This window comes from Grammomys surdaster, unplaced genomic scaffold (assembly GCF_004785775.1).
Source record: "Grammomys surdaster isolate TR1022 unplaced genomic scaffold, NIH_TR_1.0 219, whole genome shotgun sequence".
In the NCBI taxonomy this organism is placed as follows: Eukaryota; Metazoa; Chordata; class Mammalia; order Rodentia; family Muridae; genus Grammomys; species Grammomys surdaster.
In genome coordinates this window covers 2,686,158-2,712,542 of record NW_021604664.1, presented here as the reverse complement: position 1 = coordinate 2,712,542, position 26,385 = coordinate 2,686,158, and the positions used below count along the sequence as shown (strand labels likewise).

The 26,385-nt window shown below is 44.1% G+C and overlaps 1 protein-coding gene across 1 annotated transcript in view; it reads left to right on the top strand.

The window, feature by feature from the left end:
* Positions 1 to 441: 441 nt before the first annotated feature.
* Positions 442 to 26,385, top strand: part of Camsap1 (calmodulin regulated spectrin associated protein 1) — a 60,878-nt gene continuing 34,934 nt past the window's right edge. The window contains exons 1-4 of the mRNA XM_028772836.1: positions 442 to 598; positions 17,970 to 18,232; positions 18,936 to 19,097; positions 26,123 to 26,203. Of these exons, the coding sequence (XP_028628669.1) occupies positions 442 to 598; positions 17,970 to 18,232; positions 18,936 to 19,097; positions 26,123 to 26,203 (663 nt within the window). The remainder of the gene's footprint in view (positions 599 to 17,969; positions 18,233 to 18,935; positions 19,098 to 26,122; positions 26,204 to 26,385) is intronic.

Genomic DNA, 26,385 nt, shown 5'->3' with positions numbered 1-26,385 from the left:
ACAGGTACGGAGCCTGCAGGAGTAGGGCGGGGCGAGCCGGGAGGGTTACGGGGGCGGTGCCTACTGCGCTTGCGGAGAAAGGTGGGGCTGCGGGAGGCGGTAAATGCGCCTGCGTGACGCGGCGGCGGCGGCGGCGCGTTAGCTCCCACCCGTTGGCCGCCGCCTCAGCTGCCGCTTTTCCGGGGCCGCGCACGCGCCGCCGCCCCCAGCCCGTGCTCGCACCGCGCCTGCCCCGCGCTTGCCTTGGCCGCCGCTTGCCCGCCGCCGCCTGCCCGGCCCGCTCGGCGCCTTCTCGGCCTCAGCTCGGCGCCCGCAGCATGCAGCAGCAGCCTGGGTGGTGGCGGCGGCGGCCGTGAAGTAAGGGCCGTGCGCCCGGGCGGGCGGCGCGGGAGGGCGGCGGCGTCTTTGTTGCGGCCGGGCCGCCGTGGCCTTTGTCTGCAGATGGTGGACGCGGGCGGTCGCTCTGCCGCCGAAGGCTGGAGGAGGATGGAGGCGCCCCCGGAGGGCACCGACCTGGTGCCGCTGGACCGCTACGACGCGGCGCGGGCCAAGATCGCCGCCAACCTGCAGTGGATCTGTGCGAAGGCCTATGGCCTAGGTGGGCGGGCGCGGCGGGGTCCAGGGTCGGGGGATGGGATTACAGGGGAACGGGCGGGGAACGAATCCGGTTCCAGGATGGTACTAGAGGGGAGCCGACGCGGGGACGCAGTGGCTTCGGATGCGACCGGGAGGTGTCGGACGAGTTTGGGAGCCGGGGGGATGGGACCAGAACCGGAGTCGGACTGGGACGGGGGATGGGACCAGAAGGGGAATGCGACGGCCGCAGAATGGGACCAGAGGGAGACATTCGGACTAGACCAGGTATGAGATGAGACCAGAGGGGTCAGAAAAGGGGACTGACATGCCGGGCGATAGGGCCAGAGAGGTTAGGACGCTGAACGAATGGGACAGGTTGGGACCAGAGGGGATTTGACGGGTCTGGGGGCAGGGGGAAAGGGACGCACGGGAGGCGGGTATAAGGTCTAGGGCCAAGGATTAGAGACAGAGCCAAGGTTTAGAATGAGGCCGGTGACAGGGCTAAGGCGCGCCTTCGCGTGGTGTCAGTTCAAGTCTCGCTGTTCTGGCGGCGACCCAGGTGAGCGAGCGCTGAGGTAGCCCAGGGTCGGTCCAGGCACGGGACTGCGCTCGCGTGTCATCCGTGCTCTGAGTGTCGGGTGGGTGGAGGGTGCCTATCATGTGCAGTGTTATTCTCTGGGGACTGGCCTGGTCCTCTGAATCCAAGAAGGACTCTTACTTACCTGAATACTGCCTAGCTATTCCTTACTGATTCAGGGTGGCTAGAAGGCTGGGTAGTTTGAGACTTGGACTCTCAAACTAGAGTCCCGGCCAATCTGGTTTCTATATTATGATATTTGGTACTTAACAGAACGCAAACTATTTGAATACTCCAAAGATAAATTATAATCTGTAACACAGATTGTGCAGAAATCATTATCTTCTTTGGTTAATTCCTATTGTGGAGAACAAGGTAACCTTGTAATGAAACCCCATTTATGAAGCCTAATATGCTTAGTAGGATTAAGACGCTCTGGTTTGGTGCTCTGGGAACTTTGCAGACCAAATAGTGCTGGTAATGAGTTGACCAGGAGGCTCCAGTATCAGGACAAGTCTTATGCCTTGTGTTAGGCATAAGACTGTGATAAATGAAGCATAAATTGCCCTTGTGCAGGCAAAAACATTACCTGAAGACTGGGTTACTGAGATAACCCTTTTAGGAAAGGGTTAGGTGATCACTTTGGAAAACTTGCTAAGCAGGTGTTCTCTGTGACAGTGGCCTCCAACTAGTCATAAGGACAAACTGTTTTGTGAGTCTTGGATTAAATAAGCTGTTTTATTTTAAATTTAATGCTGTGGTGTAAAACTAGCTGTGAGGAGGAGATTCTTTTACAGTTTTCAGTTTTATAATTCTTGGTCACTGTTTTTGTTGGGTTTCAGATTTTGCATGCTGGTGAGGAAACACTGCTGTGTACTTGGCTTTATCTGAAATAGTGCTATTGAAGTGGTGATGGTGGTAGCTCATGCTTTTTTTTTTGTTTTGTTTTTGTTTTTGTTTTTTTTGTTTTTGTTTTTTTTGTTTTTGTTTTTTCGAGACAGGGTTTCTCTGTGCGGCCCGGGCTGTCCTGGAACTCACTCTATACACCAGGCTGGCCTCGAACTCAGAAATCTGCCTGCCTCTGCCTCCCAAGTGCTGGGATTAAAGGCGTGCGCCACCGCTGCCCGGCCTAGCCCTTGCTTTTAGTCCCAACAGTCTGGAGGCAACACAGAGAAACCCTGCCTTGAACAACCCCCCATCCTCCCACCCCCACCCCAAATGCAGTTGAGAAAAGGGGTCTGCTACCTAACTAGAGCAGATAGTGAGTACCTGACCATCAGTCTTACCCACAGTCTTTTGCTAGCTTCACACACCCCACTCTGCCTTACCCCTTACGTTCATCATTGTTTCCCTTGGCATTATTCTAATTATTCTAAGCTATATCATTCGTTTTTTTTTGTTTTGTTTTGTTTTTATTTAATTAGACAGTATCTGCCATGGAATTTCCCATGTAGACCAGTCTGGCTTTGAACTCCGATCCATCTGCCTCTGTCTCCTGAGTTCTGGAATTAAAGCCATGTGTTCATTTTTTGTATTTCACATTTTTTTTAATTTTATGTACATTGGTGATTGACTGCATGTATTTCTGTGTGACAGATGTCAGGTCCCCTGGATAAGTTGTGAGCTGCCACATGGGTGCTGGGAATTGAACCTGAGCCCTCTGGAAGAGCAGCCAGTGCTCTTAACCACTGGGCCAGCACTCCAATCCTCTAGTTGTTCTTAGGTTCATCCTAACTCCCAGCTTTCTTTTCTTCACTGTGTAGTATTTCACCAAGGTTAGCCTACCACATGTCATGGTGCATTCTTGGGCATAGCTCCTCATCCTGTCTAAGTTTTCACTCCTGTGTATATGTATTGTTTTAACCTGTGTGCTGAGGGTAGAACTCAAGGCTTTGAGTATTTTTGATGAGTTGCCTTCTTTTTTTAAGGTTGGCATGTGGAAGTTGTTTACTTAGATTGTTTCCTTAATAGGGCGAGTGTGTTTAGTTTTGTTTGGCCTTAGCATTCAGCTTGGGTATGGTATCTAGAGATACGTTTTCCTTTCTCATTGTTGGCACCTGGTTGATTTAGTTTTGTTGTAGTACCAGATTGCTTAGGAAGTCTTGTTGCCTCATCAAATAATGGAGCAAATGGGCTTTAAGGTTTTAGAATTATTAAGAGTGGTCATTTGAAGACTGGAAGAGCAGGAGTGAGGCCTAACATGGGCCTGAGCTTAGGTGACCCCATGACCTGAGATAGGGCTTCTGCTAGCAGCATGCACATTGTGTGGGTGTTAGGAGGTCTAGTGTCCTTCCATTCATTGTTGTAAATGAGAAGGTTTCCATTCTGTACTCAGCTTCAGAATTTGGGAGGTCCTAATTCATATGAGCAAGCTGGCTAAGCTGGAGAGCTCTTCATAGTCTGGTATGAATTTACTTCTACCAGCCTGGAATTGTGTCTTCCAGGAATGTGGGTGGGGAGGGAGTTTTGGCAAGGTATATAGGGACACCCCCTCCACTCCAGTAAATTCTGATCCTGTTCCTGGTCATGCTGATTTCTTTCCATGTGATGTGACACTGAGAACTTGGTTTGGATGGGTGGTCATCGGGGAAAGAATCTTGCATGTTTTATGTGTTACACCCTTTTTGGTTAAGTCACGAAGTGAAACCAGCCTTTCTTTTGTGTAGGAGTTGAAAGTGTGGTAGAACTGTGGGGCTAGCTACTGGAGACTCCATTGTCATTTGCCCCTGGGATTCTGTGTCCCTGTACCAGGCTGCTATCTGTAGTGACTGGCAAGCTGTGGCGCTCACCCTAGCAGGCTTTGGGCTTATGGTTATAAAGAAACATTATTCTGCCCTCGTGCTACAACCAAGATTTGGGGGCTGTCCTGTGTTTCTATTTTTAGGTTCCTTCTCTTTTTCTGGCAACTCTTGCATGACATTGACAGTCTTAGTTGTTTTTTAGGAGTAACTTATTAGACATGCTGAAAATTGTTCACTTAAATGTATCTGCAAAGGGGAACGAAGTCTGCTTAACTGCAAGAGTGTGCGGTAGCGTTTGTGTGAGACCTGCACTAAACTGATAAAGAGCTTCAAAGGGCTGCTTTGAAGGAGCGTGTGTTTTCCTGGGCAGTGTGCTACCCAGGGCTGCAGCAGTCCTTGGCTTTGGTTTTGGGTCGGTTTGCATTCTGTTTGTGTTCTGAACAAGCTCAGAGGTATCTAGGCTTTGGTTTCAGGGGACAGTGGGGAAATACCAGTTTTTATCTCTCAAGGACAGTAGCATACTCGACCGGATGAGAAGGCTCTAAACTGTTTGCAAGGAGATTGCTTTGTGGCTCAGCAGAAACTGAGTTGTCTTTTTGCCCCAGAGCTGAGCTGCAGCTGAGCTGTCCTGAATCCTAGGCCCAGTCAAGAACCTCATCCTTCTCCTCTTCTTACCAGCAGCAGACCGGGCTGATGGTGGCCTGCTCTTCTATCATCTACCTCTCCTGTTCTCCCATGCTCACCAGAGTGAGCACATTATAGAGTAAGAAGTCATGGGATATGTGACCTATGCAGCCCAATTCCTAGGAAATTGTAGAACCACTGCTGGCAACAGAGTGCTTTTGAGCTGGTTTGCCTAGCCAGTGTTAGGAGCAGAGCCCCTTCCTAACGTGAGGAATCACCATATTGCCAGAGTCTTGGTATTATTTGGTTTACTGGCATTTGGTCGAAAGTTGTTCACTACTTTTTTGTTGTTGTTGGGTTTTTTTTTTGTTTTTTTTTGTTCACTACTTTTGTTCACCCCTTTCCATAGCTCTGGAGCTGTCTAGAACTGCTCATTGCTCCTTTCTTTTCCTGGATTGGGCCAGGTTTCCCAGGGAACAGTCTACTGCCTGGGCCCAGTTCAGAAGTGTGTTATCAGGTTGTTCTAGGTTATAATTTGTTCAGACCACTGGTTCATGTGTTTAGGTTGTGGTTCTATCTAACCAACCATCCATCATCCATCTGTCCATCTATCTAGTTTTATTTATTTATTTTTTTTTTGAAACAGGATTTTTCTCTGTAGCCCTGTCCTGGAACTCACTGTAGACCAGACTAGCCTTGAACTTGTGAAGATCCACCTGACTCTGCTTCTGGGGTGTTGGGATTAGAGGCACTCACTACCAGGCCCAGCTGGTTTTATTTATTTTAAGTGTCTGGGTACGTTGCATGTATTTGTGCACTATATGTGTATCTAGTGCCCATGGAGGCTAAATGAGGCTGTCCCCTGGAACTGGAGTTATACATGTATGGTTGTTAGCTTTTGTAGGTGGTAGGAATTGAACCTCAGTCCTCTGGAAGAACAGCCAGTACTCTTAAGTGCTGAGCAATATTCGGAGCCCTGGACTGTTGTTTTTAAATAGCCTTTTGCTATTCTTGGCAAATGAATTGGTTGTTTTTGGGTGGGAAGGTCCAGCAGCCTCAAGTGTTTGCCGAGCTTGAGAAGTCTGATGCTGTAGGGGCTGCTGACTGTGCAGAGGAGTGCCATGACTCCTTTACAGGTTGTTTGGAGAACCTCCTGTGTTTGGGGTCTGGTATCTCCATAAGGTTGGGGTTCCTCTTACATGTCCACCTGCAGAATGCTCAGGTGCTTGTCGGTATGTTGTGTAGAATTCATGTTTTTAGAGTTGTGCTTGTATATGTTCTCCTTCCTGGCCTAATGCCAGGAGTTACACTAATCAGAGAATGGAAATCTGTCTTTAATCTGTTAGGTAATCCTTTGGCCCTTGGAAGGGCTAGTGCTATTGTGGTTTAGATTGTTAGCTTTGGGTATACGTTTAAAAGGCTTCTAATATGCTCTCTATCTTATTTATTTTTAAGGGGAATGATTGAGACAGAGTTCCTGTAGCCAAGGCTGACCTGGAACAAACTTACTGTTGTCATGTTTCTTGTGTTGGTTTTTGTTGAGGATACAGTGCTGTCAACTTTAGGTATTCTCCTTCACCTCAAGGTTGCACTGTTTAATAATGTGGATTGCTGTCCCGTTTTCATATTGTCTGAGGATGACCAGGATGGAGGCAAGATTACTGTCTTCCAGTTGCTTTTGTGTGCATAATTATTATTTTTTGCAGTATAGGAAATATAAAGAGAGAAGGCACATAGTGCCATCTACTTGGTTGATGAAAATCCTCATGAAATACGGATATTCCTGGAGGCAGTTGGAATAATGAAAGGTTGAAGATGACTACATAGGACTGGGGAGATAGCTTAGACAATTAAGTGCTTGTTAGTCACAGGGCTAGGGAGACAGCTCATATTGGTAAAGTGCTTGGTACACAAGCTTGAGGACTAGAGTTGGAGTCTCAGAACCCATATTAAAAAAGTCAGATATGGAGCTGGCAAGATGGCTCAGCAGATGAAAGATGCTTGCTGCCAACTTTGACAACCTGACTTTGTAGGTGCCTAGGACCTACGTGATGGAAAGAAAGAACTACCAATTGTCTTCTGACCTCTACACATGTACCACATACATGCATGGGTACGCACACACACACAAATGAATAAATATTGTTGTTATTATCGAGACAGGGTTTCTCCGCAGTTTTGGTTGTCCTAGAACTCCCGCTATAGATGAGGCTGGCCTCAAACTCAGAGATCTGCCTACCTGTGCCCCTACTCCCTCCCGGCAGTGCTGAATAAAGAAAGGCATGTGCCACACCGCCTGGCATGAAGTCATGTTTAAATATGAAAGTCAGGCATGTATGCTTGTAATTCCTTGCTGGGGAGGTAGAAAAGGCCCTCTGACCAGCCAGCCTGGTCTACTCTTAGGCTCCCGGTCAGTGAGTGAGAGATATGTGTCAGAGAACAAAAGTGAATAGCTCCGAAGGGTGGTCAAGGCCTGGATAGCCCCAGAGAGCAGCAGGTGGGGACCTGGCTGCACCATTTTGTAGCAGCCAGGTGTTCTTGTGCACTGAGTAAATTAACTGTGCTGAGGCAGAGGTGTAAGGACTGACATAGCAGGTGATTAGTTTGGACAGTCCTGGAGCCAGGTTGTTTACAGTGCTCATGGTGCCTTTCGGGATTCCTTTGATGTGTGTGCATGGGATTGCTTTTGAATAGGAGAGTTTGCTGAGAGCCTGGGAATGGGCTCTGAGCTGATGTTCCCTAGTTGCTACAGATTCAACTAGTAAAAAAAACCCTAGAGGTGTATTAGTCCAGGTGAAGATTGTCTATGGCCTGTGGAAACTGAATGGAGCTTTGCAGGCCACACATATAAAGAAAGAAAAACCCTGGATGGTGCCCGCAGTTTATACCCAGGTGGTGTCTAGGTGGAGTTGACAGAGGAGCAGATGCCACTAGAGGGTCAGGTGGGAAGAAGAGAATGTCCCATAAAGAAGTAGGTAGTTAGGTAAGGATAGGAAGGGGGATGGAGGCAGATGTGGGTTCAGCCTGCTCAAGCACAAGCCCAGGACCATGGATGTTAGAAACTGAGATTAGTTTGGACAAAAGACTTAGTTTCAGATTTTGGGATGTCTTAAATGACAAATTGGTAAACCCTAGCAGAGTTTTTACCTGTACTGTATGAACAGTTTCTAAGGAGGGCACAGTTGGTAGTGTTCACTGTTTGAACCTTTGTTGGTATACAATTTAGATACAGAGTAAAACATCTGTAAGTATACAGTTAGATAAAGTTTTGGTGGTGCACCTCCTCCAGATTCCTGTAAGTCTCATCCTGACCTTCTTATACCTACTTCCTATCTCAAGTTTGCTATCATTTAAGCACCTAGCTTTCTTCATTCCACATATTATCTTTCAGATTCATCCATCACACAGGTCTTTGCTTAGTAATAGTATCTTATTGTATGGTTACCCATTTGTCTGTTGAGGAATGTTGTTGGGATGGTTTCTAGTTTTAGGGTATTAGGAAAAAACTGCTATGTGCATTCATTTATGTGGGCAGATTTTTTTTTTAATAGGTGTAGGATTAGGGGGTCCTGAGTTAATGCATGTTTAATTAAGAAGGAAGTATGAAGTTTTCCACAGTTGCTGAGTCATTATTGCCCATGAGCACTGTATGAGAATTCTAGTTGCTCTGTCTTCATGTCAGCACTTGATGATGTTGGGCTTTATACTCTTAGCCAGTCAAGTGAGTGGATTGTGCGTTGCACTGTGGTTTAGTGTGCATTTTCCTTTTTTGTTTGTTTGTTTGTTTTCGAGACAGGGTTTCTCTGTATAACCCTGGCTGGAACTCTGTAGACCAGGCTGGCCTCGAACTCAGAAATCCGCCTGCCTCTGCCTCCCAAGTGCTGGGATTAAAGGCATGTGTCACCACTGCCCGGCGTACATTTTCCTGATAACTAATAAAAAGGAGCCTTTTAAAATATGCTTTATGCTCATTTTAATCTCTTCCCATGTAATAATAGCTTTTAGGATCTTGGACATTATACGAAAAAAATAAATGGTTTATTTCAAGGTTTATTAACATGTAGTTTTAAGATATTCTTTTGCAAAGGAAAAAAAAGATATTCTTTTGCAAAGGTCCTACATGTCTGTACTCAGTTTCCCATTTAACTTCTTGTAAATCTATTAGAAAATTGCAACCAGGTGTAGGACCTTCCCTCCCCTCAAAACTTCCTGTTCTTTTTTGATGGCTGTGCCTGCTGCCTTGTGTATGCATTGCCCACTGTTGCCCTTCCCTTTTCTAGATTTTTACTAGGTTAGGCTGCTTCTATAAGCAGATAGTGTGGCAGCTCATATGTGTTGATTTTTTTATATATATATTTTTGTTATCTTGTTTTTCTTTTTTGTTTTGAGACAAAGGCTTATGTCTCAAAACAGACTCAACTTAAGCTTACTGTTGTAGCTAGGGGCGACCTTGAGTTCCCAGATCTACCTGCTTCTGAGTACTGAGGTTATAGGTGAGTGGATTATACTGGACTTACATTTTTGTCTTCATCTATTTGTATTTGAAAAGTTTCCTTTGATGCTTGCTTTTATTCCACTTGGATTGCAATAAAAATACCATAACCTAGGTAACTCATAAATGATGGAGGTTTATTGGGGCATGAAAGTCCAAGGTGAATGCAAACATAGATCCTACATGTGGTAAGGTTCGGGTCCAGGTTCATACCTGGCACCCATAAAACTAGCTATGGTGGTGCATTCCTATAGTTCTAGTACTTGGGAAGTGGAGACAAGAGGATCGATATTCTTGTTATATAGCAAGTTGAAGGATAACCAGAACTACTCTATCGCCTCCCACATTTGAACATTCTAACAAGACAATCTGAATGGTCCTCTCTGAGGATTGGTGATGGGAAGTTGTTTTCTATGTTAAGCTGTTATGTTTCTGTAGGAGCAGAAAACACTGTGTACAGTAAAAACACATTTCTGTTGGTGACACTGAATCTGAGGTAAACTGTTTGAGGCTGTATGTGCTGGCTTGTGTGGTGTGATGGTGTGTATAGTATGTCTTCTGTGTGTTCAGAACCAAAGGTGCAATGCAGTTTCTTGATGCAGCATGGATAAACACTGCCATAGACATTTTGGATCCAATTGGTTCTAGTTGTTGTGTGTTTGGAAACTTTTTATGGTTGTGGTTACTTTTCTGGCTCCCAAATTCAGTTAAGCTGGGGCCTAGAATATAGTTTATTTTGGTGAATGTGTGGGCATGTTCGAGAGGTCATGTAAGACAGCTTCTTGCTCCATTGCCATCCACTTCTCTGTTCCTTTTGATTGAGTAGAAAACCTTTTCTTAAGGCTTAGCTGACCAGATGCAGGAGGTCCAGATCCTTGTGCAGTTCCCATCTGGACTCCCACAGGTCACATTATGGCAATATCTTCCATTTCAAAATCCCCAGCCTGTGTCATCAGGATGCAGCCAGAACTGGGTTGTGCTGCCCACAGACTGAGGAGCAAATAGTGCCTGTGGAAATGCTGTTCATAACTAGAGCATGAACCAGGTAGAGAAACAGCAGAGTAAGGTACCAACTAAGCCAGTTATTTTGGGGAAGAGAACCAAGGCATGAGGTGATCAGTTGAGACTTCAGTTTTCTTTCTGGTTCTTTCTCTAATTTCTTAACAGTGATCCTTTTCAGAGGTACTTCCTCCTCTCCTTTTGTTCGTACTAACTGATTTATCTGAGAATTCAACACCCGGGTCTCTCTGCCTGCTGTCACTCTGTGTCCTCATGTTTCCATATTCCTACCCAGGCTTCTTTCTACCTGCTACCCTCCTGGGACCCAGACTCCAGCAATGGCTTTCTGTGATAGCAGCCTGGGTGTTGTGTGCTGGGTCTCTGGCTATGTCTAATAACCTTGTGGATGGCTGATGAACTAGTGTCAGAGTTTCAGTGATAGTAGGTTTGTGTGTGTTCTTAGCTCTGCCGGATGTCTCAGTCAGTCTGAGTCCAGGTGGTACTAAGCCCAGGCTCTCTTTGTCTTTAGTCCTCCGTCCTACTTCATCAGCCTTCATGTGCTGTCCTCTCCACTTAGTGTATTTTCACTACCATGCTTGACTGCATTCTCAAAGTCTTGGTTGTTGTTTTTTAAGACAGGGTTTCTTTGGCTGTCCTGGAACACTCTCAGTAGACCAGACTATCTGCTTGCCTCTTGATTCTGAGATTAAGGGTGGGTACTACCACCCATTGAAAATATTTAATGGAAAATTCTGGGAATAATTCTTAAATTGCATGGCATTTTGAGTAGCACAGTGGTTCCCAATCTTCCTAATGCTATGACCCTTCAATACAATTCTTCATGTTGTGGTAACCCCTAACTGTAAAATGATTTTTTGTTGCCACTTCATAACTGTAATTTTGCTGTTATGAGTCATAATGTAAATATTTGATATGTAGGATATCAACTTCTGATATTTGGCCCCAAAGGAGTCATGACCCACAAGTTAAGAGCCACTGGAGTGGTGTGATTCATCATGAACACTGTCCTTCCTGGGATCTTATCAGTTGCTGTATTGTAAGTTGAACTTCATTAGTTATGTCTGTAAAGGGAACAGGAGTAGGGTTTGATACTATTCCACCTTTAGATATCCATGGTTGTCTGGAAATCAGTCCTGGCAGATAAGGATAGAGAATACTCTAATCCTTTCTGATAATGTAACAGCACTTGAAGAACTGAGAGTTTTTCAGAAAATCCCATGCCAGGGGAGGACCTGCTAGAGAAAGGTGTTCTGGACAGGGTTAATCTCAAAGCTCAGATAAATTACCCAGTAGCTAATCCTGCAGTACCCAGATCCTGACATTTCCTTCCTCTTCTCTGTAAACTGTAATGTGGCTATAGAGAAGGTTGAGAGAAACATATTTTTCTTTCCTTGATTGGCCTAAAACTTAAATTCCCATTGACCAGTTCCTGTCTCTCTCAGTCTTTTGGTGGAGAAGCCAGCAGTGGACTCAGATTCTGGCAACATCATCTTTACTTCTTACTGAATACTGCCTGCCTGCGTATTACAGTGTTTGTCTTTTTTGTTTTTCCTGCTTTACCTGCTTTTTCTGAATTATATCCCTAGTCAGGGTCAGTCTTCCTCCTTCCCTCCCTCCCCCCCCCCCCCCCCCCCCCCCTCCCTCTGTTCTTTTCTCCCCCCTTACTCCCCATCCTCCTCCTCTTCCTTCTCTGTCTTTCCCTCCCTCCCTCCCTTTTGAGACATGGTTTCTCTGTGTAGCCTTGGCTGTCTTGGAACTAGCACTGTAGAGCAGAATGGCCTCAAACTCATAGAGATCCACCTGCCTCTTTTTTTCTGAGTGCTGGGATTCAAGGTGTGTGCTACCAGGCCTGGTTCTGGTGTGGTAGTTTTGTGTGTACCATGTATCAGCTGAAAACTCCAAAGGACAGTCTGCTATATTTATCACATGACTCATTTCTTCCTACTGCTTTTTCTTGGTGCTTCATTTTTTCCTACTGTTTTCTTTCTCTATGAGAATGTATCTTAGTCATTTGCATAGTTATTTATTTTATTTACTTTTAAAATTATTATCATCATTATCAATATTTATACATATGGGTGTTTCTTGCTTGCATGTGTGTCTGTGCACCAGTCCCCTGCTTTGTGTACAGGGAGGTCAGAAGAAGGTGTCGGATCCCTTGGAACTGGAGTTAGAGATACTTGTGAGCCACCACATGGCTGCTGGTACTCAGATACTCTGCAAGAGCATTCTTAACTGCTGAGCTGTAGTTTTGTTTTTTAATTGCATTTATTTATTTGTTTGTGAGGGGTGTGTGTGTGTGTGTGTGTAGGGTATTTGTGTGTTAGTGTTTGCCATTGCACATGTATGGAGGTCAGAGACAACTTACAGGAGTCAGTTCTCTTTTATTATGTGGGGATGGAACTTAGGTCATCAGGCTTGACAAAGCGCTTTTCTATTCTGACACCACAGCTTCAGGTCAGAGTCCCACTGTCATTGGACTGGGAATTCCTTCCAGCAAGTGTGCCTTTCCTCTGCTTCAGAATTTTTGTTTGTTTTTGTCTTTAGAAGTTTGAGTATATGTCTTGGCTCAGATTCTTTTGGGTTTTCCTGATTTATGGTTTGCTCAGTGTCTTAGAGTCAGTAGGTTGATGTCCTTGACTGTATTTTGTAAGGTTTTAGCCATTATCTTGCTCAGTCCTTCCCGAGACTCTGGTGCACACACAGCTCTCTCCCACAGCTCCCTGTCTCTGTTCCTCCCCAGCTTCAGTTTCTGTCTTCTGCCTGTGGTTCAGATTAGAGGGATGTGTTGATTTCACTTTAAAGTCAGCTATTGGACTCGGTCCCCTGCCTGTCCTTGCCGCCCTGCTGCTCAGCCTGCCCAGTGAGTTTCTAAGTATCTGTTGCTCTACTTTTCATTTCTATATTTAGTGCTTTAAAAAACTTTCTTTGCTGAACTTTTCTAGTTTGCTTCAGAGTATCTGACTCTTGCAGTTATTTTGTGCTGGCTACTTTCAAATGTCAGAGATGCTTCAACACTTGATGCATCTTGGTGTGTGTTACTCATTCATTGAATTTGAGTGGCGATTTCAGAAGATTCCTAGGAGGCAGGGCTCTTGGACTCTTACTTTAGCAGCCAGTAAGTATCCTATGGGTTTGCTTGTAGACTTGAGCTTCAGGGTTAGCAATGGTTCTAGCGGGCCCTGTGCCCAGCCTTGACCATCTGGTTTAGTCTACTTTTGGGGTGTGGTCCCTGCTGCTGTTCATTAAGGGCAAGAGGAACTTCCCAGGCTGAGTAGGTGGGATTCTGCTTATAAGACTGCTGGTTATGGTTGGCTATCTCTGCCTCTCAGGAAGAGATTACACACAGTTTTAACAACTTACAGGACCAAGCTGTGATTGGCCAGTGATGGCCAGAGTCACTCTTTGACCAGAACTGCTTAATTAATCATGCCCTTTCTTTAAGCTTAAATCTCATGTCAGCACCCAGAGGATGGACTTATTTTTTTTTCCCAAGACGACCACATGAATAAATTGCCTTTTTCTGATTCTTACTATCTCATTACTTGATGTATTGAGGATGGCAGCTAAACCTAGCTTGCTGGGGATGCCAGGGCTCAGAATTATACCCACAAGCCTCTGGTAACAGCTGGATTCCCTTTACTAGAATCCTCATCTGTGTAGGGAGAGAGTTTCATAACCAGCAGGGAGGGAGAATATCTTCTCTGCCAGGTGCTCTTGGTGAGACCTTTATTTGTTGTGTTCCTTGGTCCATGATGGTTTTGGCTTTAAGGAAAGTATCTTAGGCCAGAAAAGGAAGAATTCCTTTGCCCCACAGTATTCCCATATCCCCTGCTGCTTTATTGTTAGTGGGGCCTCCTGTTGATCCGCACCAGGCCTGCCCTTGGTGGGGATGTGACTCTCTCTACTACTGTCCTGCAGTGTGAGGTCCAAGCCAGCACCAGCACCCTTCCTCTTCACTTTCTAGTGCCCTTGCTTGTCTTTTATGTGTTTCAGGGGTTGTAGCTGCCTCTGCATAGAAAGGCAAGCAGGGATAGTCTGCTGCCTTGGCTTGACCAGCAACCCCCTCTAGCATATTTGCCTTTGGATCCTGTTGGTGTCATTAGTGGTTTTTGGATGTGGATTTTCTTTTTTTAGTCTTGCTGGCATTTTTAGTGGTTTCATAAATTTTATAAGTATTGAAAAATTCTCTGCAGTGTCTGGTTAAACATCCTTCTACCATGTTCATGCTCTCTTCTGGGTCTGCAGTTTCTTTTTGTGGTCTGACAGCCTTTGCTACCAGTTCTCTCTGCCTTCTTCACATTGTCTCACTGTTGGTTGTGGATACTTATTTTCTACACATCTTCATCTCTTAAGTGTTTGTTTTGCTTTGCCTTTTCTGGACATGGTTTCTCTGTGTAGTCTTGGCTGACTTGGAAATCGCTCTGTAGACCAGACTGGCTTTGAACTCGGAGATTCACCTGCCTTTGCCTCTCGAGTGATGGGACTAAAGCTGTGTGCCACCATGCCTGTCAACTATGTTAATCTGCTTTCAACAGTTCATTTTATAACACAGATTCAGTGATTGTATTTGTATATATGTAAATATATTTAAGTATATACTTACATACATTTGTTGTTGTTATTGTTCTTGAATTTCTATTTTGTTCTTTTCTAGTCTATCACTTTTTCTTTGTTAAAATTTTCTGCCTTGGCTGTCAATTTGGCTTATCACTTCTGTGCTCAGGGTCAGGGTACCTGAGCCTGGCTTTCTTTGAGTTTGCTAGTCTTCCTAGGCTTCTTGAACTGGCCTTGAACTCTCCAGGATCCTCGTGTCTCAGCTCTAGTATGTATTATAAGTATAAGCCATGTAGCTGATGTGGCCAGTGGCTGATGTCATAGCATAGCGCTGTGTTGAAGCTCTCACAGTTGTTGCAATTCTGGTTGTAGTGAGTTTTAGCAAATGGGTCTCTTGAGGTGGCCAGGACATTGTATACAGACCTGACATCTGACATACCTTCCCTTCTGCTTTGGAATCCCTCCCCACTCTCTCTGACTAGAGGCTCAGCATTCACACCTAAGGTACACTGTACAGAGAGGCTGTGGTGTGCTTATCCCTGATGTGTGTTGGTCCATAATGGCTCCTCCTAATACCGTGGTCATCTTCTGGGCAATAGCTCCTAATTTAGTAACAGGTCCTGTGACTGGCTGGTGTCCAGGCCTGACTTCTACTCTTCTGTGCAGGAAGCAGCAGCAGACATTATTTCCTAACTCAGCCTGTTGTAACTTATCCTTTTCTTTGCTTTCAGAGTATATAAATCCACTGACAGTCCCACCACAGGCACAGTACACATAGCACATGCTCAGTTGAAGACCTGTTGAATGAATTAGTGAAGCATCACATTTGCTTTTCTTTTATACTGTTCTGGACTGTATTATTTCTTTAAATTGTCTGATAAGAGTCATTGTCATGTTTTTTTTTTTCTTGTTTGCCTAAGCTGGGCTCTGTGCACACTCCCATGTGATGCTCCTTGTCATGGAAGTTGCCTACTGTTTTTGTGTCCTCTTCAGAGTCTCAGAGCCTTTGCTGAGGGTGATGGCCTTTCATCTCCTTTTGGTTGCCTAGCATATTCATACATTTCCTGGATCATGCAGGTACTCAATAATTGTTGAATGAGTGATTTGCAGACTACTGTCTTTGTCTTTTGTAGAGAAATAGTCACCTGAAACAGATTCAGAATGCATTTACAATGCCTTTGCATTGTTTCGTAGTATTTTATCATCATCATCATCTTAAAATTATGTATGTCATCTCTGTAGCCTTTGTTGCTTTTTTAAAAGAGCAACTACTGACTGCTTAGTTATTAAATAGATGTGTGCAAACATAGCTTCTGACATGGACTTAGTTGAGAATTATCTTGGAACATTCCCTGTCATGGTAGACTGGGAGGAGTGGAGCTCCCTTACTGAGCTGAGGACAGTTTCTCCCCTGAAGGGCCACAAGAAGAGGTTCTGTTGCAGAGTGGGCTGAAGCATCCTAAGCCTGGATTGGAAGGTGCTCACAGGTGTGGTAACTCTGCTACATCTAGGCTTGTAGTCTACCTACATAATTGCTCTGGTTTTCTGTCATGAATCTGAAGTGTTCAGAATGAGTATTTGTACAGGATCCAATCCAATGTGCCAATGACATGAACCATTTTAGGTTGATTGTTTGCAAGTGGCCCAGGGAAACATTTCCTCTTGGATGTTTGGCCTGGCTGCCTTTTCCTGTCTTGTTAGCTTCCAAGTTCAGGCTGCTTATGTGTTTATACTGTGTCTGTGAACTTCTGCATCTCCCTGGACTTCCCTGTATCTGTCAAACGCCAGCTCTTGGTTGTGCTTCTGTGGTGTACCATCCTCTCCTTTCCTGTAACAGTGAGACTCTGCGGGGTCCTTCCTGAGCTGTGCTACTTTGCTCTTAGAGAGTAACCTTACTGGTATCCAGGGGAGAGGGGAGAGGGGCTTGGACAGCCAATACGGCTTGAGGTATTCCAGGCATCACATGGAACTGTCATTTTCGTAATTCAGAGGGCTGGGGCTATAATACATATTGGGTAGGCACACATCCATGTTTTTTTTTTTTCAAGTCTCAAGGTAGGTAAAGTCTCCTAGGAGTAAAATAAAATGTGTTCTTGGAATTTTGAACATGAAAGAAGTTATGGGCTGGAAGTTAGGTAGATGGTAGCTCTACTAGACACTTAAAGAAGGTGCAGGCCTCAGGTGACTTCTGTCTCCTTTTCCTGGCAGCAAAACAAATTTGGAACTTGGCCTCCCTAGCTCAGATCCTTGCTTGATTTTTAGCAGTTCAGAGCCAGATCTTAGAGTTTTGGCTTGTGTGCTCTGTGCCTCTCAGCTCTATCCTGTGGGGCTTCTCATTCTGAAGTGTGGTGTGGCTCCTCTCCTCTCTTTGTCTTACTCACATGTCATTAAGCTCAGAAACAAACAAGAGAGAGGATGCTGGGGCAGGAGGAAGCAGCCCCTGAAAAGCTGACCTTTTCTCAGTGTGGTTCTGTACCTGGCACAGGCTAGAGGAGTGTGGATGGTGTCCTAGTTAGGGGTACTCTTGTTCTGATGGAGCACCACAGCCAGAAGCAAGGTGGGGAGGAAAGGAAGTGTTTACTTTATGGAAATTACTAAATTTCCATATCACTGTTCATTATTGAAGGATGTCAGATAGAAACTCAAACAGGGCAAGAGCCTGGAGGCAGGAACTGATGCGGAGAGGCTGTGAAGGGGTGCTGCTTACTGGCTTGCTCAGTCTGGTGATGTATCTGCTGTAGGCAGTGAGTGTACCAAAGACCAGATTGTAGTTGGGTCCTGTCTTTTGTGACATTGGACATGCTACATCCTTTTTCTGTGCTTCAGTTTTCTAGTCTGTAATATGGGCACATTAGTCATTACTCCTGATTCACTAGAATTGTGATTAAACAGTATGCTCCCTGAACCATAGATAACTAAAAGCTGCTTGCCATTATTCTGTTGTGGCTATAGTGGCAGCAGATTTGGCTTGCTTCCTAAACAAAAGCTGTTGGGTATCTACTTGTTACCTGACCTTGACTTTGGTTGGAAAGAAGGCCCAAAGAGCTCCCTCCCCAGAATGAATGTCATTGTATCATAGCTCCTTTTTGGGGGTTACCAGACACTGCATCATCCCAGTCCCATGACATCTTGGTTCCTTTGAGCCCTCTAGCATCCCGGGAGTTTTGTGCTTGCATCCCACCATCGTTCAGATGATGCTGGCATTTGTAAAAATGCCCCACATTGTCTCTGTCATGCTAATGAGGCTGTTAGTTGGCTCTAGATCTTTGTGTGTTGATTGTGGGCTGTACGTTGGTTGGGATTTTGTGTGTTCTCATTTGGCTGGTGATGCTTGAGACTGGACTGTTCATGCCCACTCACCCAGTGCTCTCTCCTGCTGTAGACAACATCCCTGAGGATCTCCGAGACCCGTTTTATATCGACCAGTATGAGCAGGAACACATTAAGCCACCCGTTATAAAGCTTCTCCTGTCCAGTGAGCTGTATTGCCGTGTCTGCAGCCTCATCCTAAAAGGGGACCAGGTGGCTACCTTGCAAGGACACCAGTCTGTCATCCAGGCCCTGTCCCGGAAGGGCATCTATGTGATGGAGAGTGACGATACCCCTGTGACAGATGCTGACCTCAGCCAGGCACCTATTAAGATGGTGAGTGTCTGACAGGCATTCCTTCTGTTCCCTTGGCTGAGCAGGCAAGACTCAGTGCCCTGCTGTCAGGTAACAGATGGTGAGATTTACCTATGTGTATTGGTGGACCATAGTGACAGGCCTACATTTTAAAGAATGCCATCATTCTGGCAAAAGCAGCTTGCTTTTGAGTTTTCTTCTCATTGTGAAGATATGTATGGCAGACCACTGCAGAGCCTTCATGTTGGATAGCTGCACTCAGCCAGAATCTGTTGCCCTGTCCTCAGAGGCTGTGCCTCTGCAGATTATTAGCCCAGCACCTATTCCATGATGTCCTTGCATTGCTCTTGTTAGCTTGTTCCCAGGCATTTTACATACTATGGCTGTTTTCACTCAGTTTAAGGGTGATGTGTGGGTGAAGAAAATCTCTGAAGAGACTGAAGGAAGAGTGTGATACAAGGAGAGCCCTGGTGCCATCCCAGAGCCTTTGGAGGCAGAGGAAGCGGGCAGCCTCTTCTCACAGCTTTTTTTCCAGGGCTACAGAGGAAACTTATAGTCTGCTGGCAAGAGTTGAGGACAATGAACCATTACTGCATGCTGGAACAGGCCGGGGGTGGGCAGACCACAGCCAGTGCTGTCCTTTGCAGGGAAGGCAAGGCTGAAAGTTTTCTTGCATTGGGACCTGCAAGATGTTTAGGAAGCTGATTGCTGCCTCTGTCCCCAGAGTGGCCACATGGCGATGGTGGATGCCCTGATGATGGCCTACACCGTGGAGATGATCAGCATTGAGAAGGTGGTGGCCAGCGTCAAGCGCTTTTCTACATTCAGCGCCTCAAAAGAGCTTCCTTATGACCTCGAGGATGCCATGGTATTCTGGATCAATAAGGTGAGTGCCTGTCTAGCTCTCTGCCTGATCGAGAGCTGCCTTCTTCTTGTTTTCCATAATGGGACTTGACCACTAAAGTCTGTCATTTGGGACTGCATGATACTTTATCTAGCTAGCTGTCCAATAGATTAGCAGACAGTCCTTACTCCTGATCACTGAGGGTTGAGCAAGATAGGTTTGTGTATGAGAATGTTCATGTGTGTGTGGTCACAGCTAATGGGTTTCATTTTTATCTTAGGTACTTATGTATAGTGTTTGTTTGTGATCTTTGCTGATAGTTATTGGGGAGAAAGCAAGTGTCCTATGTATTCCTGTGTCTGTCTGTGTATCAGTGTGTACCTGTGAGAGTATAGGTATGCACATGCCATGGCAAGCCTGTGGAAAAAAATCTCAGGTGTTGGTCTTTGCCTTCTTTGTTTGAGAGAAGGTCCACCCCTCATTTTGCTGTAGGAGCACTGAAATTGCTACTGTGTTTGGGTTTACATGCTGTGCTGGCTAGTTTTAGGGCAGCTTAGCATAAGCTAGAGTCATTTTGTAAGAGGCTCACTTGAAAAATACCCTCACTAGATTGGCTGATAGACGAGTCTCTAGTGCATTTTATCTATTGATGACTGTTCAGGGAGGGCCCAGCTCACTGTGGACGGTGCCACCCTGGGCTGGTGGTCCTAGGGTTATAAGAAGACAGGCAGAGCAAGCCAGGGAGAGCTAACTAGTGCTTAGCATTCTTCCATGGCCACTGTTTTAGTTCTTGCATCCAGGTTCTTTCCCTGCTGGAGTTCTGCTCTGAAGTTCCTAGTGATGTATACCTGGAAGTATAAGATGGAATAAATCCTTCCTCCCCAGGTTGCTTTTGTTCACGGTGTTTAATCACAGCAGAAACTGTAACTAGAACACCTGATTTTAAACGTTGGTTCCTCATGCTTGCTTAGCAACTACTTCATCTACCCACTGAGATCCCTCTCCCCCTTTTTAGAGAAAGGTAGCCCAGGTTGGCCTCGAACTGGCTATGTAGTTGAGGATGACCTTGAACTCTTGATTCTCCTGCCTCCTAAGTCCTGGGGCAGATATACAGACATAGATCTTTTAACTTTTTTAGTGAGTGTGTTATAAACATATATGTGTTTGTATGCATATATGTGTGTTTATGTGTACCGGCATGAGTAAAAGAGGTCAAAAGTCTTGCCACCCAAGTCTTTTTTTTTTTTTTTTAAATAGGGGTTCACACTGAACATAGAGCTCCCTAATTGACTAGAATGCCTGGCCAGCACGTCCTAGGTCATCCTGTGTCCATGTCAAGTACTCAGAGTTTAGTTTTGTTTTGTTGTGGATGCTGAGGATCTGAACTCAGGTCTTCATGCTTATGCAGCACATACTTCACCTACTGAGTCATCTTCAAAATTTTACTGATAATCTGTGGTTTAAAACTCTCTACTGAGCTGAGTGATGGTGGTATACACCTCCCACACTCAGGAGGCAGAAGCAGGTGGATCTCTGATTTTGAGGCCGGCCTGGTCTACAGAGGAAGTTCCAGGACAGCCAGGGCTACCCAGAGAAACCCTGTCTCGGGGGTGGGGGGGGGGGAAGCAAACAAAACAAAAAACAAAGAAATCTTCACTCTGCTGAAACATAACTTAGATTCTACGTGTGGTGATTCCTTAGTTTTAATCAGCAATGATGCCCTTTTAACAGCCACAACAGTCACGGCAGCTCTTCTCTCATGCTCAGTGCTGCTTTGGGTTCCTTTGCAGTTAGTATCTTCCCCAGGCCCAGGCTCACACTTACCTGCTTTCTTAATGGGATTAGTTTGGCTTCATCCAGGTTTTACTTAAAATGTTGTACTTGGCTTCTTTCACTAAACCAAATGTATCTATAAGTAGTTTAGTTTTGTTTATGCCTTATAGAATTTCTTTATATGATTGTGTCATGATTTGTCTGTCATTCATCTGTTGATTGGCACCTAGGTGTTTCCCACCTAGACTTTTGTCTATTTTGAATAAAGTTTCGGGGGCATTTGGATGTGTCTGGATGCTGCTGCTCTTTCTTTGAGTACTTGGCAGAATTGCTGTGTCAGATGAGTGTATGCTAACATACGTCTTTTTTTTCTTTCCTCCTCCTTCTCTTCCTCTTCTCCCTCTTCTTCCTCTTCCTCCTCTTCTTCCTCCTCCTCTTCCTCTTCTTCCTCCTCTTCTTCTTTTGACTGGGTCTCACTCTAGACCAGACTATCCTTGAACTCACCAACTGCCTCTGATACCAAGTGCTGGGACTAAAGTCTTCTTCCACATCCAGCATTTACTTAAGTTTCTAGAAAAAGCCTGCCAGAATATTTTCAAAGGGAACACCTTTGAATTCAGGGACAGAATAGGAATCTTTTGGTTCTAACTGTTATCTACTTTATCTACAGTCTTTGATTTGGGGCCTTTTGTGTAACAGATTCTCATGTTTTTCGTTTTGCAAGTCCTTGTTTGAATCTTTTACAGAACTTTCATTTATTTATTTTGTGTGTATGTTTGAGATAGTCTTCCTTTGTAGCTGAAACTGGCTTGGGACTCTGTGAAGCCTAGGCTGGCCTTAAACTTTTGGTCTTTCTTTAAACAGTTTCTTGAATGTTGTGATTACAAGTAAGTAATATCATTCTTGGTTTAAACCTGTGTTAAATTGTGTTTTATCTTAATATAGTTGGAAGAATATGTATGTATCTTGTTAGGAATGTATGTTGTGACTTTCTTTTCATAGTTTTGACTTTTTACCATTTCTTAGTAATTGCTGTCCCAAAGCACAGGTTTCTGGAATTTTAAAGACTAGTTTACATTTTTTTTTTTGCCAAGAGATTTCTGCCCTTCCCCAAGACTTCAAGGGTTTGCTCCTTTTCTTCCTCCTATTGGTTTGGTGGCCTTTGCTCTTCCCCTGAGCTTTCTGATACGCCTGGAGTTTATACACTATGTACGAGTCAGGGAAGGTATGACGTGCCCTGTTTTTTTCACAGAGAGCAGTTGGAGACTCCCCAAAGCAGAGATTTTTTTTTTTCCCTCTGCACGTTACTGTGGCAGTGGCTCTATTGGGACCTAGTCGAGCTGCACATGCGAGCGTGTCTCTAGACTCTCCCTCTCCACTGACCTGTGACTAATGCCATGGTAACTTGAAGTGACTGTAAGCTCATATAAACAGTGCTCTGTGATACTGACTTGAATTTAGACAATACGTGGCTTTGAACTGGAAGAGTTGTTTTAGCTCTAGTTGGTTGTCGGCTTGTTCACATGAATTTTAGAATCAACTTGTTGGTTTCTACGAAAAGCACTTGTAGGGATCTAGATCAGTGGGGCCGTGGCTTTATTGTTACTCTGTGAGGCGTGCAGTTCATTGCCACACTTTTGTTCATTAATTATCCCCAGGGAAATTTAATTTCAGTGTTTTGAGTTGTGCTGTAAGTGGTGTTTCTTAGTTTCATTTCCAGTTGCTTGTTGCTAATCAATAGAAATACAGTTAAATTAAAAAGTGTGTTTCCTTTCTCTTGTGGGATGTGGAGTAGAAGTGGTAGAAGAGGGTACCTTGTTTGCCCCGAGCCTCAGAACCCACAGAACTGTCTGCAGTTTTTTTCTTCTAATGCATTTCTTTTTTTGTTTTGATATTAGGGTGATTTAGACTCAAAAGAAATATGAGATGTTTTTCTTTTTCTGTTCTGTGCAGTAATTTGAATATGATTGGTTTCATTTAATTCTGAAATCTTTGGTCTTGCTGGTGAAGCTATCTGGGCCTGGAGATGTAGTATGTGTGTATGTGTGTGTGTGTATGTGTAGTTGTGAAAACTTCTATACATACTTTTAAGTTATTTAGATTTTTTAATCTAATTTTGTGTCAGTTTTGATAATTTGTGGCTTTTACAGAGTTCCTTTTAGGTTGTTATTAGCGTAAAGTTTATTGATGCTTATCCTTCAGGTAAATGTATCTGCAGTTTCTGGTGACCCTGTCTTTGTTTCCTAATTCCGATCATGACTTTCTTCCTTGTTTTTTTTCTAGTTTACCAACTTTATTATCTTCAGAACATTGCATATCTGTGCTGTTTATTTTTTTTTTATTCTTTTTTTTTTTTTGGTTTTCATTTCATCTTTAGTCTGTCTGTCTGTCTGTAGACAGGTTTTAACTCTTTAGACCAAGCTAGCCTTGAGTTCCTCAATGTTTACCTCTTAAATGTTATTGGCACATAGCAACTGAGTGTATTTGTGCAGTGTGGTACGATGTTCCAGCATCACATAATGGTCAGATCCAGCATCTCAAGCATTCATTCTCTTTGTGGTGAGAGCAGACAGACCTTGTTTCTAGGAGTGACACACAGTGACAGAGATGCTTGTCTAGTTCTGTTCTCAGCACTGAACTAAAAACAAAATAAAGTGTTCTAGCTAGTGGAAGCATCATACACACGCCCTTCATTTGTTGTTAAGGTAGAGAGCTAGTTCATTCAAACTTTCTTTGCTTCGTGTGTATGAGGTACAAGGTGGTGCTCTCCCTCTGAGCAGAGCTTTGCTCTGTCTTGTGTTCTTGAGTATGCTGCATTTCTTTTAAAATAGAATCAATCTTGGTGATTTCTTGTTTTATCAGTGGGTTATCTGAAAAGACTTTGTTTTTAATTTTTAGTATTTGGAGAGAATTCATTCCAGATACATTTTTGTGTTTTGGATTTTATTTTGTTTTTTTCAAGTCAGGGTTTCTCTGTCTAGCCTTGGCTGTCCTGGAACTCACTGTGTAGACCAGGCTAGTCTGGAACTCAGAGCTCTGTCTGCCTCTGCTCTCCTGAGTGTTGGGATTAAAGGTGTGCACCACCATACACAGCCTTTTTACTGGGCTGTCTTCCTGTTTAAGTGGAGTTTTGAGCACACTGTAAGTTTGCTATTCTCATGTACTCATTGGATAGCTTCTGCCTTGTCTTTAGAGTGTTGACCAGTTAGATTGCTCTGATTGTCCTTGAATTCTGTCAACTGGCTTGATGGCTGCTTATCTCATCCTTTTTTTTTAAACCCCTCCCTCCCTCCCAGGAACTTGTAGTAGTTCTCCATTATTTTATGGGGTTGCTGTAGGTTCTGCCCTGTGTTGTTCTGTTGCCAGGGGGTACTGAGACCAGAGTAATGTATTCATGGTAGAAGACCTGCTTTTATTCTAGAACATTGACCTTGTCACATTCATTCTTTGTGGCAACTCTACCCAGTTATGTTCTTTCTACTTTCAACAGTCATTTGTTTGTTTGTTTGTTTGTTTGTTTGTTTGTACTAACTGTGGTTGCTGTGGAGGTGGTGCTGACCAATGCTTTCTGGCCCTTGTGTTCTCCCTGATTGTGTCTCCCTGATTGTGTCTACACTGAAAAAAGATAAGAAAATTAGAGATGCTTGATATTTTAAGGACATACAATTTTTTTAAAGTATGTGTTGTGTGTATATATGTGTGTATGTGTGTGTGCGTAGGTACATACCCAGACCAGGAGAAGATGTCTGTCTGTTATCTTATTTTTTTTTCCTTATTCCCAAAGCTCAATGAACCTGGAATTCACCTTTTTTTTGCTAGACTGGCTGACTAGCTAATGTTTTTGTTTTTTAATTTACTTTTACTCCTGGGCGCTAGTATTAAAGGTGTGCACTACCACCATCCAGGTAGTTTTAAAATGGTTTTGTTTTCCTTTTTTAAAAAAGGGTCCCATATATCTAAGACTGATTTTGAACTGACTGTGTAGCTGAAAGGACCTTGAACTTCAGATATTCTGTCTGTACCTCCCAAGTGCTGAAATTACAAGCATGAGCTACTTCACCCAGTTTTCAATAGTGGCTTTACTTTCCTTCAAAAATCTGACTGTTAGGTTGGTGGGTGACATGGCTTATCAGATAAGGGTACTTGCTGCCAGGCCTGATGACCTGAGTTTGATCCCTGCCTGCCTGGTGGAAGGGGAGAACTGATTCCTGCAAGTTGTCCTCTGGACTTCCATGTATGTACTGTGGCATTGTGAGCAGAAGCGCATGTAGGGGTGGAGTTGTCTGTCTGTGAGCTGCCATATTAGTGTTCGAAATCAAGCTCAAGTTCTCTGCAAGAACAAGTGCTTTTAACTACTGAACTGTCTCTCTAGCTCCTTTATTGTAATTTTAAAGAAATTTTCTACCTTCTTGATGTTGTAGGTAAAGAGTTCGCATATTGTATTTTTCTTTGATGATAACCACTCAGACCTGCACTTTTTCACCTATTATTGCTCTCCTAAGTATTAATGTGTATTTTTACAAAGCCTGCTGTTATTTTATAAATGCAAATTAAGAAATTACATTGTGTGTGTGAGAATGATGTATGTGTGTGTGCATGATGCATGTGTTGGTACAAGATGTATGATATGTGTGTGTGTGATGTACGTGTGTGTGCATGATGTGTGTGTGTGGGTGCACATGTGGCACAATAGGTGTGTTGCAGTTAGTGGACACTTTGTGGAGCTTGTTCTCCCTCCATCTGCATGTGGGTTCTAGGGATTGAACTCCAGTGACTTAGGCTGGAGTGACAAGTACCTTCTTTGTCTGCTAAACTGTCTCACTGGCCCAATAGAAATACAAATTTGATAATATCTTAATTTCAAGAGAAATTACTCAAATCTATGCTTTTTAAGGGATTTATACTTGGGTTTTATAACTGAGTTTTATATTGTGTTGACTTTGTGTAGTCAGATGAGATGTGACCCAGAATTTCGTAGATAGTTATGGGGTGGCAGCAGACAACTGTGTAAAGTATACGTGGGGTCTAGCCCTGATTCCACAGTGGTGAGGAAAGTCCTACAATCGCATTTGAAGGCACAGTGGTTTCCTTGCAGGGGCAGGCTGACCCTGAGACTCAGAGCAAATCTTGAGTCACATAGAATCCAGGTGTTCTACATCTTTGTAATTGGCCTGATGGCACCTCTGTCTTAAGAGGGATCAGCAGGTGCTGTGGGATCTCCTGAAGAAGAAGTGGAGATGCAGGGATGACATGGGACAGTAGTAGCCTTCTTAATGCATTTTCTTCTGCCTTAGGTAAATCTTAAAATGAGAGAGATAACAGAGAAAGAAGTTAAATTAAAACAGCAGCCACTGGAAAGTCCTGCTCATCAAAAGGTAAAGGGTAATTTTAATTTCTTTGCAAGATATTAAGTTAATGTTAGTAGTTTTAAAGAATTATCTGTTTCTACTTGCTCATTCTATATTTTTATCACCTAAGCAAGCCAGCCTCTTAGATTCTCCTGGTGGCTGATTCTCCATGCTTCAGTTAGGTGTTGCCATGGGCAACCTGTCTTCTA